General features: G+C 37.1%; 1 protein-coding gene across 2 annotated transcripts in view; it reads right to left on the reverse strand.

Moving 5' to 3' along the window:
• Positions 1 to 814: 814 nt before the first annotated feature.
• Positions 815 to 14497, reverse strand: part of DCC (DCC netrin 1 receptor) — a 1210743-nt gene continuing 1197060 nt past the window's right edge. For both annotated transcript variants that reach the window (XM_028837901.2, XM_028837898.2), the window contains exons 28-29: positions 13967 to 14109; positions 815 to 4529 (exon numbers count right to left, since the gene is read on the reverse strand). In XM_028837901.2, coding sequence (XP_028693734.2) covers positions 4440 to 4529; positions 13967 to 14109 — 233 coding nt within the window. In that variant the 3' untranslated portion in view covers positions 815 to 4439. The remainder of the gene's footprint in view (positions 4530 to 13966; positions 14110 to 14497) is intronic.

Raw genomic sequence — 14497 nt, forward strand, 5'->3', positions numbered from 1 at the left:
CATTTCTCCTCCTCTCCAACATTCCTTTCTTGCATCTGAAAATACACGTTCGGCACACAGTGAGATCCCTTGGCCCATGCCTCTGTGTTTATTAAATCTTGCAGAGTTTTGCTCTTGCTCTTCTACCAACAAAAATCATAGGATGACAATGTATAAAGGCTCTCTAGTGAGAGCAAGAGAAAAAAGTCCTTCAGAGAGTGCAACTGGAAGTCTGCCAGGTGAACGTTTGCAATAGTGGCAACAAAGACTCCAGATCAGTAGTAATATTCATTTGCTGATATGGGTGTGGTATTTTGTCTTTTACATAACCTTACTGACCAGGAAATAGGCATTTTTTTCCCCCAAATAGATTCCTTTTGGCAACAGGTATTTAGATAGCAAGATACATTGAGGCATGGGTACACATATTTTGCATTGGAATGGAATATCATACAAAACACCTATCTATGATTTTCCAAAGTATTCAATTTAATTTTAAACACTGGACTCAAAAGCTTTTCTATACAATACTAAAGTGATTTCTGAAAGTCACCAGAGAAATGCAAATTATGGGTAAAATGTTGCTTTGAATGTGATTTACAAAAAGAGAGAGGGTGTAGACTTGAGTGTAGACTTCTGCATCTCCAGGAAGTTGTGGGCTCTGTATTGTAAATAGTTATGAGCAGGCTAGGATAGTAACCGCTGGCCTACAGGACTGCCTGTGGTTGCATGAAGTAAACTGAGTGAAAGGGAAGGTAACCCTGCTCCACATCTATTTTAAAGTTCAGATGATTTTGTTTTCTTTAAACACATCTGAAATTAGACAATTTTTCCATTTTTCCTTTTTTCATTGACTAGAAATGGACATTCCAAAACCATAAGAATTCTGGGACACAATTTTATCTAAAATGGTAAGATGTTATCTTTAGAGGTAACCTTTGGTTGTAATTACAGTCCAGCTGCTGTATCTGAGATACCATATTACATTTGGAGACAACCATAAGATGATTATTTAAACAAAGTCAACAGAAGTACCCAAAGGGTGGATAAGTATCAGCAATCATCTTCAAGCACAGACACCAACAGCTTCCAGAAATACCTGTACTTAAGAGATTCTTTATTGGAAAAGCCAATAAGTGCCAAACTTTTTAGTTTCAGAATGTTGTCTGAAACATCACACTAGCACAGGATGGCTCTCCTTGTGTAGCTGGAACCAAGGCAGGAGACTGAACATACACACCTAATTTTGAATAATCCTTATTTTGAAGAAACTAAGAATATACTCAACAGGAATCCTTAATAAATCTCCACTTATATCACTGACTTGGTATTTTTTTCAGACTGTTCAATTGAGTATGCATTTTATAATTCCCAAATGTAAAGTTTCATTATTTAAATATTCTCGAAGCTTGTATCTCTGTTATTCGAAGAGGCAAGTATGACTGGTTTCTTATTGGCTATAATTCAGTACGAAACATTTAACTTTTTGCTAGAGCATAATCCAAATATTCTTTATACATTTGAACTATCCAAATTTTTCTAAGTTTCACAAATGCAGAAATTTCTGCAGAGGAAAGAAAATAGCTTTCTTATTAGGGTGAAATATAAAGAAAAATACCATTTTTTTTTTAAAGAAGAGGATCTTGCCTGACATTTCAGCACATTACAGGGCAGACCAGAGAATGCTCTGTCAAATATGATTTTCTTCTTTTTCAGGGAGAAATGAGTTCTGGTGGTAGAGCTGCTGGTTGGCTGTCAGGTATCACCCAATGGGAATCAGATTTATGAGCATAAAGAGTCCTGGATACCATGAACTAGACTCAGTAGGAGGAAGTCAGAGGCTAGTTTGCAGTATTCACAGGTTTCTTCTTGTCAAGAGATCAGTAGACTGGGAAATTGATAAGTTATCTGAAAACTTTGGCAGGAAATTGTATATATATATGAATCATTTGAGGGTAAAGGGAACAGAGTTATACAAAAGTTGTGGTGACATCATTGTATATTAATACTACCAGGTAAATGATACTGCAGTTTTTTGAGGATGTTTAAATTGATTGTATTATAGATTAAATGCATGGTGCTATTATTGGCATTGCCAGTTAGTAACATAAACCATTGTATTTATTTAATGAAGAAAGTTTCAAGAGCATGCAGCAGAAATATAACTTCCACTGAAGACAAATAACATATATTTTAAATGGATTTTTAAAAATTTTATTTCCTAAATAATTATTTTTGACTAGAAGGATCTAGAAATTTGTGAAAATGATAGGTTTTTTTTTGATTGATCAACTATATTCTACATATTGAAGGTGTGACTCAATCCCTAAAATCTGAGATGTGCAACCTATTCCAAGCTGAGCACTCAGGATTACCTTCATGGGGGTCAAGTACCTAAAGAGAATGTTCCATATTTGCTAGAATTAGAAAGGGGAGGTAGTAATTCTTAGGGCCTAGAGAAAGTTGGGCTAGCCCAATGAATATTTTCTTTTTTGAAGTAATGGATTATTTCAGAATCATTCAATATTATGTTAGGAAACACTTTATTCCAGGTCAGTAGAAGGTTGTCTAACTAAGTGCCCAGATGTTAAATAAGAGTAATCTGTCCCATAGAATAACATCACATAGCTCTTCAGAAAGACTTCCAGAAAAATCTGAGTAAATTGAATGAGCACTCTTGTTGAAGGAACAAATTCGCAAATGGACCAGACTTTCTAATGAACCATTTGAACAGCCCTCTCTTTGACATCAGATTTTCTTCCCGACATAAAACTGTAAAAAAATAATCTGAATTATTACTTCTGTTACAGTGCCATTTTGCTCAAAATATTTTATTCAGGGATTCATATATAATTACCCACCTAATAAAAGGAGCTATTGGTTGTAAAGATTCTATCCCTTCCATGCTCTTTTAAAATTATGACCTACTCAAGCTTGAAATCAAAGGTAGAGCTGAAAGGAATAATTCAGCTGAAACTCTCCCATTGGGTTTTCAAGTCACCTAACTGATAAATATGCAAACTAGCTCCCTTTTGGCCATTCAGCTACATAAACAGGGATTAACTACAAATGCAGCTGAAAATTCAGAAACTAAAAGGCTGCACACAAAATGTTCTTAATTTTAGCTAGTTCCAAGCTGTAGATAAACATGGCAATAGAAGTTTAAAACCGTAGTCCACAGTTTAAGATGCTGCTTTGAAAAGTATCTGCTGGATTTATGCGTCAGAAGTGTCAGGTGGCACCTACCCCTCTGCTCTCTCCTGACTCTGACACAGGTGTGGTGTAAAAGATTTCCTTAACAAAAGGGTCTGGTGGCCAATGCTTCCCAACACTGACCCTGTCTGTAGGCAGAGTTGGCATTCTTTAAGAGAAGGTACTGTTAGAAGTTACCTTTTATATTCCTTCTCTTCCTCGGGGCCTGCTCTCCGGGAATCTGCCATTTCTATGGGAGTAGAAGACAGGCGACATTGGCCAGTGCACCATATGACATGTGGAGCTGGCCATTTCACCCAATGCTAGTTGCCAAGGAGAACTCAGGGAGGGATGGGGTGAAGGGGTGGGGGCATTCTTCTGGCCAAACTCCTAAGGAAGATGGCCTTGGTGAAGCTTTGAAATTGCATCACAGTGTGGTATGGCACAAAAGCCACCCAAATTGAAAAGTGTCCTATTACAAGCTTAAGCATATAATTACCATGTGTCTGAGAAGACTGTATATTATATCCTCTTTCCAGAAATGTACTGCTGCTGGCAAAATGCCACTAGTTGCAGATTTTTATGTTCCTGGACTCCAAACATACATATTAACCAAGGGTGGATTTACAAATACTTGCCAAAATAGGTGAATTTTTAGCCCCTCACTAATATCCACCACTTATGCAAGATGAATGACTGAGTTACAAACATAAGCATTCTCTGCCTTTTGTTTGTTTACTCTTTACTTTTTGTGCTGTAAGGAAAACATCCAATCCTTTGGTGCTATGGCATGAGAGATTCCCATGGGTGCTTTGTATGTTAAAGTTGAAAACAAAATAGTGAGCTTGCACTGGTTTGCCATGGCATGGTACAGGCTTAAATAATGCACTTGCATTTTGTAAGACTAGACCTACACATTAAACAACAGGCCTTGACAAAGGAAAACATAGGCATTAGTTATGACAGTGTGGTCACTGCAGTGGCAAAGGCCCAGGACTATTCTAGCAGCTTAAACTTTGACGTTGCAGTGAAAATGCATCTTTGCTTTTGTTTAGGGACCTCATAGTCATCATTTGACAATTCCTGATGCCTATGAAAGAAGGAATACTTATTCCTTCTGAACTGCTTTAGGATCTTCCTTAATTGAGTGGTCCTGATGGGTGACCTGTACACTGGTTAGAGTTCTTGGACACAGGTGTGCTGTTTATGGGTAATTGGTATGCTGCAAAGTTCCTGGAAAATTCACCTCATCCATTCAGAAATACATGTTAAAAGGCTGAGCCTGTGATGGCATTAAGCTGCTTCATGAGTCCTTCCAAACTTGCCATTTGTTCACTCAGATCATCCTGTTCATACACCTATAAAGAGAATGAGAGCCAAGAGTTACTACCAAATATTGATCCATTTGTTTTATGAAGCCTGGGGCCACAGCTAGTTGGGGCACTTAGTTTTCTCAAGTCTGACCTAGGAGACCACAGCCAGGGCTGTCCTAGGAATATATTCATTGAATGAAGATGCTGGTAATAAAAAAGAGATAGTAAGAGATTGCATATTTTCTCACTCACTCCATCTCCATCTGTGACAAGGAAGATATTTCAGAGTCAAAAAGACTTGGTTTCAAATTAAGTTCTCCCAATTATTAGCTGTGTGGTCTTAGACAAGTGAGTGCACCTCTCTGATACATAGTGTTCTTCATCTATAAAATGATAATGACATCTATTTCATAGGCTATTCTGAGCCTCCTGTGACATGTTTAGTGACTATGATGGGGTCTGGCATATGGTGGATATTCAATACATCAGTTCCTGTTTCTCTTACTAGATGACCCATCAAGATATGAACAGAGAAGAATCAGACAGGTACACTCGCTGTTCAGCAATATTCTATATTCTGCAGCCTCTGCTGCTGATACCCAGGCAAACAGGGTCTGGAGTGGACATCAAGCAATCTCCAACAGACCTACAGCTGAGGGTCCTGATTGATAGAAGGAAAACTAACAAACAGGAAGGACACCCACACCAAAACCCCATCAGTACATCACCATCATCAAAGAGCAGAGGCAGATAAAACCACAAAGATGGGGAAAAAGCAGGGCAGAAAAGCTGGAAATTCAAAAAATAAGAGCGAATCTCCCCCTGCAAAGGAACGCAGCTCATCGCCAGCAATGGATCAAAGCTGGACAGAGAATGATTTTGATGAGATCAGAGAAGAAGGCTTCAGTCCATCAAACTTCACAGAGCTAAAGGAGGAATTACATACCCAGCGCAAAGAAACTAAAAATCTTGAAAAAAGAGTGGAAGAATTGATAACTAGAATAATTAATGCAGAGAAGGCCATAAACGAACTGACAGAGGTGAAAACCATGACACGAGAAATACGTGACAAATGCACAAGCTTCAGTAACCGACTCGATCAACTGGAAGAAAGAGTATCAGCGATTGAAGATCAAATGAATGAAATGAAGCGAGAAGAGAAATCTAAAGAAAAAAGAAGAAAAAGAAATGAATAAAGCCTGCAAGAAGTATGGGATTATGTAAAAACACCAAATCTACGTCTGATTAGGGTGCCTGAAAGTGAGGGGGAAAATGGAACCAAGTTGGAAAACACTCTACAGGATATCATCCAGGAGAACTTCCCCAACCTAGTAGGGCAGGCCAACATTCAAATTCAGGAAATACAGAGAACGCCACAAAGATACTCCTCGAGAAGAGCAACTCCAAGACACATAATTACCAGATTCACCAAAGTTGAAATGAAGGAAAAAATCTTAAGGGCAGCCAGAGAGAAAGGTCGGGTTACCCACAAAGGGAAGCCCACCAGACTAACAGCAGATCTCTCAGCAGAAACTCTCCAAGCCAGAAGAGAGTGGGGGCCAATATTCAACATTCTTAAAGAAAAGAATTTTCAACCCAGAATTTCATATCCAGCCAAACTAAGTTTCATAAGTGAAGGAGAAATAAAATCCTTTACAGATAAGCAAATGCTGAGAGATTTTGTCACCACCAGGCCTGCCTTACAAGGGACACTGATGGAAGCACTAAACATGGAAAGGAACAACCGGTACTAACCATTGCAAAAACATACCAAAATGTAAACACCATCGAGGCTAGGAAGAAACTGCATCAACTAACGAGCAAAATAACCAGTTAATATCATAATGGCAGGATCAAGTTCACACATAACAATATTAATCTTAAATGGAAATGGACTAAATGGTCCAATTAAAAGACACAGACTGGCAAACTGGATAAAGAGTCAAGACTAATCAGTTTGCTGTATTCAGGAGACCCATCTCACATGCAGAGACATACATAGGTTCAAAATAAAGGGATAGAGGAAGATCTACCAAGCAAATGGAGAACAAAATAAAGCAGGGTTGCAATACTAGCCTCTGATAAAACAGACTTTAAACCATCAAAAATCAAAAGAGACAAAGAAGGCCATTACATAATGGTAAAGGGATCAATTCAACAGGAAGAGCTAACTATCCAAAATATATATGCACCCAATACAGGAGTACCCAAATTCATAAAGCAAGTCCTTAGAGACTTACAAAGAGACTTAGACTCCCATACAATAATAATGGGAGACTTCAACACCCCACTGTCAACATTAGACAGATCAATGAGACAGAAAGTTAACAAGGCTATGCAGGAATTGAACTCAGCTCTGCAGCAAGCAGACCTAATAGACATCTACAGAACTCTCTACCCCAAATCAACAGAATATACATTCTTCTCAGCACCACATCACACTTATTCCAAAATTGACCACATAATTGGAAGTAAAGCATCCTCAGCAAATGTACAAGAACAGAAATTATAACAAACTGTCTCTCAGAACACAGTGCAATCAAACTAGAACTCAGGACTAAGAAACTCAATCAAAACCACTCAATTACATGGAAACTGAATAACCTGCTCCTGAATGACTACTGGGTACATAACAAAATGAAGGCAGAAATAAAGATGTTCTTTGAAACCAATGAGAACAAACATACAACATACCAGAATCTCTGGGACACACTTAAAGCAGTCTGTAGAGGGAAATTTAGAGAACTAAATGCCCACAAGAGAAAGCTGGAAAGATCTAAAATTGACACTCTAACATCACCATTAAAAGAACTAGAGAAGCAAGAGCAAACATATTCAAAAGCTAGCAGAAGGCAAGAAATAACTAAGATCAGAGCAGAACTGAAGGAGATAGAGACACAAAAAACCCTCCAAAAAATCAATGAATCCAGGAGTTGGTTTTTTGAAAAGATCAACAAAATTTATAGACTGCTAGCAAGACTAATAAAGAAGAAAAGAGAGAAGAATGAAATAGACGCAATAAAAAATGATAAAGGTGATATCACCACGGACCCCACAGAAATACAAACTATCATCAGAGAATACTATAAACACCTCTACACAAATAAACTAGAAAATCTAGAAGAAATGGATAATATTCTGGACACTTACACTCTCCTAAGACTAAACCAGAAAGAAGCTGAATCCCTGAATAGACCAATAGCAGGCTCTGAAATTGAGGCAATAATTAATAGCCTACCAATCAAAAAAAGTCCAGGACCAGATGGATTCACAGCTGAATTCTACCAGAGGTACAAGGAGGAGCTGGTACCGTTCCTTCTGAAACTATGCCAATCAATAGAAAAAGAGGGAATCCTCCCTAACTCATTTTATGAGACCAACATCATCCTGATACCAAAGGCTGGCAGAGACACAACAAAAAAAGAGAATTTTAGACCAATACTCCAGACGAACATCGATGCAAAAATCCTCAATAAAATACTGGCAAACCAGATCCAGCTGCACATCACAAAGCTTATCCACCATGATCAAGTGGGCTTCATCCCTGAGATGCAAGGCTGGTTCAACATACGCAAATAAATAAACGTAATCCAGCATATAAACAGAACCAAAGACAAAAACCACATGATTATCTCAATAGATGCAGAAAAGGCTTTTGACAAAATTCATCAGCCCTTCATCCTAAAAACGCTCAATAAATCCGGTATTGATGGAACGTATCTCAAAATCATAAGAGCTATTTATGACAAACCCACAGCCAATATCATACTGAATGGGCAAAAACTGGAAAAATTCCCTTTGAAAACTGGCACAAGACAGGGATGCCCTCTCTCACCACTCCTATTCAACATAGGGTTGGAAGTCCTGGCTAGGGCAATCAGGCAAGAGAAGGAAATAAAGGGTATTCAGTTAGGAAAAGAAGAAGTCAAATTGTCCCTATTTGCAGATGACATGATTGTGTATTTAGAAAACCCCAAGGTCTCAGCCCAAAATCTCCTTAAGCTGATAAGAAACTTCAGCAAAGTCTCAGGATACAAAATTAATGTGCAAAAATCCCAAGCATTCTTATACACCAGTAACAGACAAACAGAGAGCCAAATCATGAATGAACTTCCATTCACAATTGCTTCAAATAGAATAAAATACCTAGGAATCCAACTTACAAGGGATGTGAAGGACCTCTTCAAGGAGAACTACAAACCACTGCTCAGTGAAATAAAAGAGGACACAAACAAATGGAAGAACATACCATGCTCATGGATAGGAAGAATCAATATCGTGGAAATGGCCATACTGCCCAGGGTAATTTATAGATTCAGTGCCATCCCCATCAAGCTACCAATGAGTTTCTGCACAGAATTGGAAAAAATTGCTTTAAGGTTCATATGGAACCAAAAAAGAGCCTGCATTGCCAAGACAATCCTAAGTCAAAAGAACAAAGCTGGAGGCATCATGCTACCTGACTTCAAACTATACTACAAGGCTACAGTAACCAAAACAACATGGCACTGGTACTAAAACAGAGATATAGACCAAGGGAACAGAACAGAGTCCTCAGAAATAATACTACACATCTACAGCCATCTGATCTTTGACAAAGCTGACAAAAACAAGAAATGGGGAAAGGATTTCCTATTTAATAAATGGTGCTGGGAAAATTGGCTAGCCATAAGTAGAAAGCTGAAACTGGATTCTTTCCTTACTCCTTATACGAAAATTAATTCAAGGTGGATTAGAGACTTAAATGTTAGACCTAATACCATAAAAACCCTAGAAGAAAACCTAGGTAATACCATTCAGGACATAGGCATGGGCAAGGACTTCATGTTTAATACACCAAAAGCAACGGCAACAAAAGCCAAAATTGACAAATGGGATCTAATTAAACTAAAGAGCTTCTGCACAGCAAAAGAAACTACCATCAGAGTGAACAGGCAACCTACAGAATGGGAGAAAATTTTTGCAATCTACTCATCTGACAAAGGGCTAATATCCAGAACCTACAAAGAACTCAAAGAAATTTACAAGAAAAAAACAACCAATCCCATCAAAAAGTGGGCAAAGGATATGAACAGACATTTCTCAAAAGAAGACATTCATACAGCCAACAGACACATGAAAAAATGCTCATCATCACTGGCCATCAGAGAAATGCAAATCAAAACCACAATGAGATACCATCTCACACCAGTTAGAAGGGCAATCATTAAAAAGTCAGGAAACAACAGGTACTGGAGAGGATGTGGAGAAACAGGAACACTTTTACACTGTTGGTAGGATTGTAATCTAGTTCAACCATTATGGAGAACAGTATGGTGATTCCTCAAGGATCTAGAACTAGAAGTACCATATGACCCAGCCATACCATTACTGGGTATATACCCAAAGGATTATAAATCATGCTGCTATAAAGACACATGCACATGTATGTTTATTGCGGCACTATTCACAATAGCAAAGACTTGGAATCAACCCAAATGTCCATCAGTGACAGATTGGATTAAGAAAATGTGGCACATATACACCATGGAATACTATGCAGCCATAAAAAAGGATGAGTTTGTGTCCTTTGTAGGGACATGTATGCAGCTGGAAACCATCATTCTCAGCAAACTATCGCAAGAACAGGAAACCAAACACCGCATGTTCTCACTCATAGGTGGGAACTGAACAATGAGATCGCTTGGACTCGGGAAGGGGAACATCACACACCAGGGCCTATCATGGGGATGGGGGAGTGGGGAGGGATTGCACTCGGAGTTAAACCTGATGTAAATGACGAGTTGATGGGTGCTGATGAGTTGATGGGTGCAGCACACCAACATGGCACAAGTATACATAAGTAACAAACCTGCACATTATGCACATGTACTCTAGAACTTAAAGTATAATAATAATTAAAAAAAAAGAAAAAAAAAAAAGAATGAAGAATGAATGTGCTTCCACCATGTAATTTGAAGTTAAAAATATATGCCAATCATTAGAAGTGTTATTTTTATTGAGTTATATTTATATAAGCCATGATGAATGTATTTATAAAAATAACTACATGGTAAATAAGAGATGTTTCAAATATATCAATATTACTTAAAATGCATTGTTATCTTATTAATACCTTCCAATGGTGTTAGAAATAATAATAATAAAAAAAGATATGAACAGAATATTTTTTCTCTGTATCATGATATAGATACTTTTTTTTTTTTTTTTTTTTGTATGTGAGAACTCAATGGGCTTTGCCTTGACCAGTGAAACTTCTGGGGATTATGACTTTAGTTTGTGTGTGGAAACAAAATTCATGCCCCAAATCAGAGTCAATCCTTTTTGGGACAATTTAAATGGTGGATAAAAGAAGAGGTTGAACTGCAGAATGCCTAGTGAACTGTGACTAATTCGCTCTGTAAAATCACTCACTGCAAGTCACTGTTATCATGTCAATAAGTAATAGATTTATTAGTTATCACAAATACCAGGTCACTAGGCTTAGGAATTCTGCTTCAGAAGGTATGGGAAGAACCTAGACATCCTTATTAAAGGAAAAATTCCCAGGTAGTTTTGACAGTTAGCCAGATGGGGAAACAAGATATGACACTGATCTGAACCCCAGTCCTTTTATATACTTGCACATTTTATTTGAATTTGTCTCCTTACTTGTGAAATAAGAACAACAAGTTTGCCTTTTGAGGAGTTAGGAGGATTCAACAAGTCAGAGGCACTTACCAGCTGCCCAGTGGTAAGTGTTCAATAAATGTTAGTTTTCTTTTTTTCCTTTCTTGAACATATTATTTGTTTTGACTTATACAGATGTTCTACTTATTATTCTTGGCTAGCACATTCCATTGATTAAATGATTGAACCAATCAGGCCTGAGCCATGATTTCTAGCTCTGCATAGGCCAAAACACATTCCTCTGTACCATGGTCAGAGATGTATATCTAATCTTGCCAAACAAACACCCTTGATCTCAAGAGAGCATTGATAGAATGTGCATGGGTGGGAGGTAGGCACAAAGCTACTCCAGCCACTGAAAAAGCAGCTCAAAATGTATCGTATTAATGTATGAGCTTCCTATAGAAATCTCAGCATGTCTGTGAATGATTTGGGCATACATTACCCAGTCTTCAGGGCTTAATAGGGGACTGAAAAGTTTCCAATTTGGCTAAAAGCCTGTTTATATACATACTACATATAGGGGTGTGTGTGTGTGTGTGTCTCTGTGTGTCTGTGTGTTTGTGTATATATGTATGAGAGAAGTTGAAGTAAGGGGATTACTAGGTAACTCATTTCCAAAATGTTGTTTTCCTTGTCTGGCTGTTGTTCTCAAAGTGTCTAGATGTCATTGTACAATACAGCAACCACCAGCTACATGTAACTATTATATTCTTAAAATGTGCCTAAATTGAAATGTCTTTTACATGAAAAAATATGCACCAGTTTTGGAACAGTTACTGCAAAAAAAGTAAAATATATTACTGACAATTTTAAATATTTATTGCATGTTGAGATCATAATATTTTGGAAATACTGGGTTAGATAAAAGGTATTAACTTCATCTGTTTATTTTTGCATCTTTTAATGTAACTTCTAGTCAATTTAAAATTACACATTATATTTTCATAGGCAAATGCTGGTCTAGATTATTTGCCCTGTTTCTGTATTTCCTTTAATATGTGTTTCTTACTGCTTTTAATAGTATAACTTTGGCTGCCATTCTTTAGAGTCAACCTTTAATGTAAAAATGGGCCTACCTGACATTATTCCTTACGAGATGAGATACTTCATGTAAACTTAGAAGTTTGATTTTATTTGAGATGTGGCCACAAACCTTGATCCTAAACAGATATTGAAGTAAACAGCTATATTCTGACAAAAGTACATTGGAGTCTTATAAATTTGAATCTTTGAAAAGTATGTTAAGTATATAACACTCATCTGCCAAAACATTCACAGACATATCCACATAGTCAGCTTCCTTGGTCTCTATGTAGTTAAAATATTTTATTGTTTGTAGTCTTGAAAAAACTTAAGTCAAGAAAAATGTATTGTTCTTCACTCAAATGGAATGATTCTTTGTTTTTAACAACAACCAGCTATCAAAAGAAAGTATAATTTTATTAAAACCTGGTAGTTGCATTGCTTACAGAGGACTGATTAAATGTGACCTACTTATTCCTTGATATTGTTATACATTTATTTTTCAATATATTATTTGCAAATTTTGCAGAAGACTACATTTATGCATGAAAAAAACAGAAGCTAGTTGGAAGGGTGGCAGATTATTCTCATTTCATAATTTATGCTTAAAAAAGATCCAAATGTAATAACACAATAGAATTTTAATCTGCTCTTTTCATCTTTTTTCTCTTCTAGTGCCCTGATTTTTCAAGATATCTGATATGTTAATTCCTTAGGCTTCTTTTAAATGTTTTCTCTGAATTATATTCAGAAACAACTAAAGTGTACTATAAATAGTTGCCTTTAGGCAACATCTTTTTGAATTTCCTTTATAGTGCATTTTTGGGATAAATGTTTTTTCTTAAAATTCTGATTTTTTTCCCCTTCTCCATTGATGTCCCTTCTGAGTTTTCTAACTGGAACCCTTTTTAGCTTGTTTCCTCAGTAAAACTTTTTCTGTCTTTCAATAAACTTTCCCTTCTTATTTTCTAAATATGTCATTTCCTTTTGGTATTACTTAAACTCCTTCAATTTTTTATTTTATATTTTCTTCTTCACAAATCTATACTTTTGGGTATTTTATGATCTCAGAAGTAACATATACAATTTCAAAAAAACCCTCATAATATAGTTTTTTGTCACCATATTTTTTAGTTCTAGAGAATAACTGTATAAGTTGGTATAGCAATGTGCACCTGTAGTCTTAGCTATTTGGGAAATTGAGGCAGGAGAACTGCTCGAGCTAAGAAGTTCAGGGCTGTAGTGCACTACGATTGTGCCTGTGAATAGCCACTACACTCCAGCCTGGGGAACATGGCAGTCTCTTAAAAAAAAAAAAGAAAAAAAGAAGAAGAAGAAGAAGAAGAAGAAGAAGAAGAAGAAGAAGAAGAAGAAGAAGAAGAAGAAGAAGAAGAGTTATATAGTCTTATTTATTTCCAAGAATGGTAAGGTATTTCTTCCTATTGAAAAGAAACACACACACACACACATATCCATGTGTATATGTATATATATTATATATATATGGGTGTAAAACCACACATTATGTAGCTATCTGGTCGTATTTCTAAGACTGTCCTTAGGAATCAAATTTTTACATAACAATGTCTCTGACATAATTTTTTTTCATAGCTTTTATTTCCTCTTCATATTTAAGTGCAGGAAAACAGAAGGACAAACAACAATAAGAACAACAATGCCCTGGCGTGGCCTGGGGTGAATGGACAGTACTCATTGGTTTAGATCCTATTACACAGCTCCAGTCAATCTGTCCCTTGATGAAGCATGAATTTTAAAGATATCCTTACATTGACTGAATCCTCTGTTGGTTTGTGGCTCTCCTCAGACACTTCAGGGGCTGTTGGCACAGACACAGGAAGCAAAGGGGATCTTGCTTTTCCAGCCAACCCAAGGGAGGCTGTTTTCACATGGGTCTTAGGAAGAGTGGGCCCTGAAATAGAAAACACAGTGATGAAAGTAATGTAGAAAACATTCTGCAGAACACGTTCTCAAGTATATACACCATATCCAGGAGATTGGCATTGATTTTAGGTTATTGCTCATTCTATAGTGTAAAGATGAATTCTGACACAAAGAGTGGGCTCGTTTTATTTCTGCTAAATGGAAGACAAATTCTGATTAGGCTTCTCCAGATGCAGCTTCACTAGCCACATGTAATTGCAAGTAGATTCCAAATCATGCTGTGAAAAGTTACCTTGGAGCTCTGGACTGTTCATCACACCTCATAAAGTGTCAGGCAAGCTTATTTGGTGCCAGTCTCTGCTTAGGGCCGGAAAGCCCTGTGCTAAACCACCTAAATAAGCCCTAAGCTGCATAGC

Source organism: Macaca mulatta, chromosome 18 (assembly GCF_049350105.2).
Source record: "Macaca mulatta isolate MMU2019108-1 chromosome 18, T2T-MMU8v2.0, whole genome shotgun sequence".
NCBI classification, from domain to species: Eukaryota; Metazoa; Chordata; class Mammalia; order Primates; family Cercopithecidae; genus Macaca; species Macaca mulatta.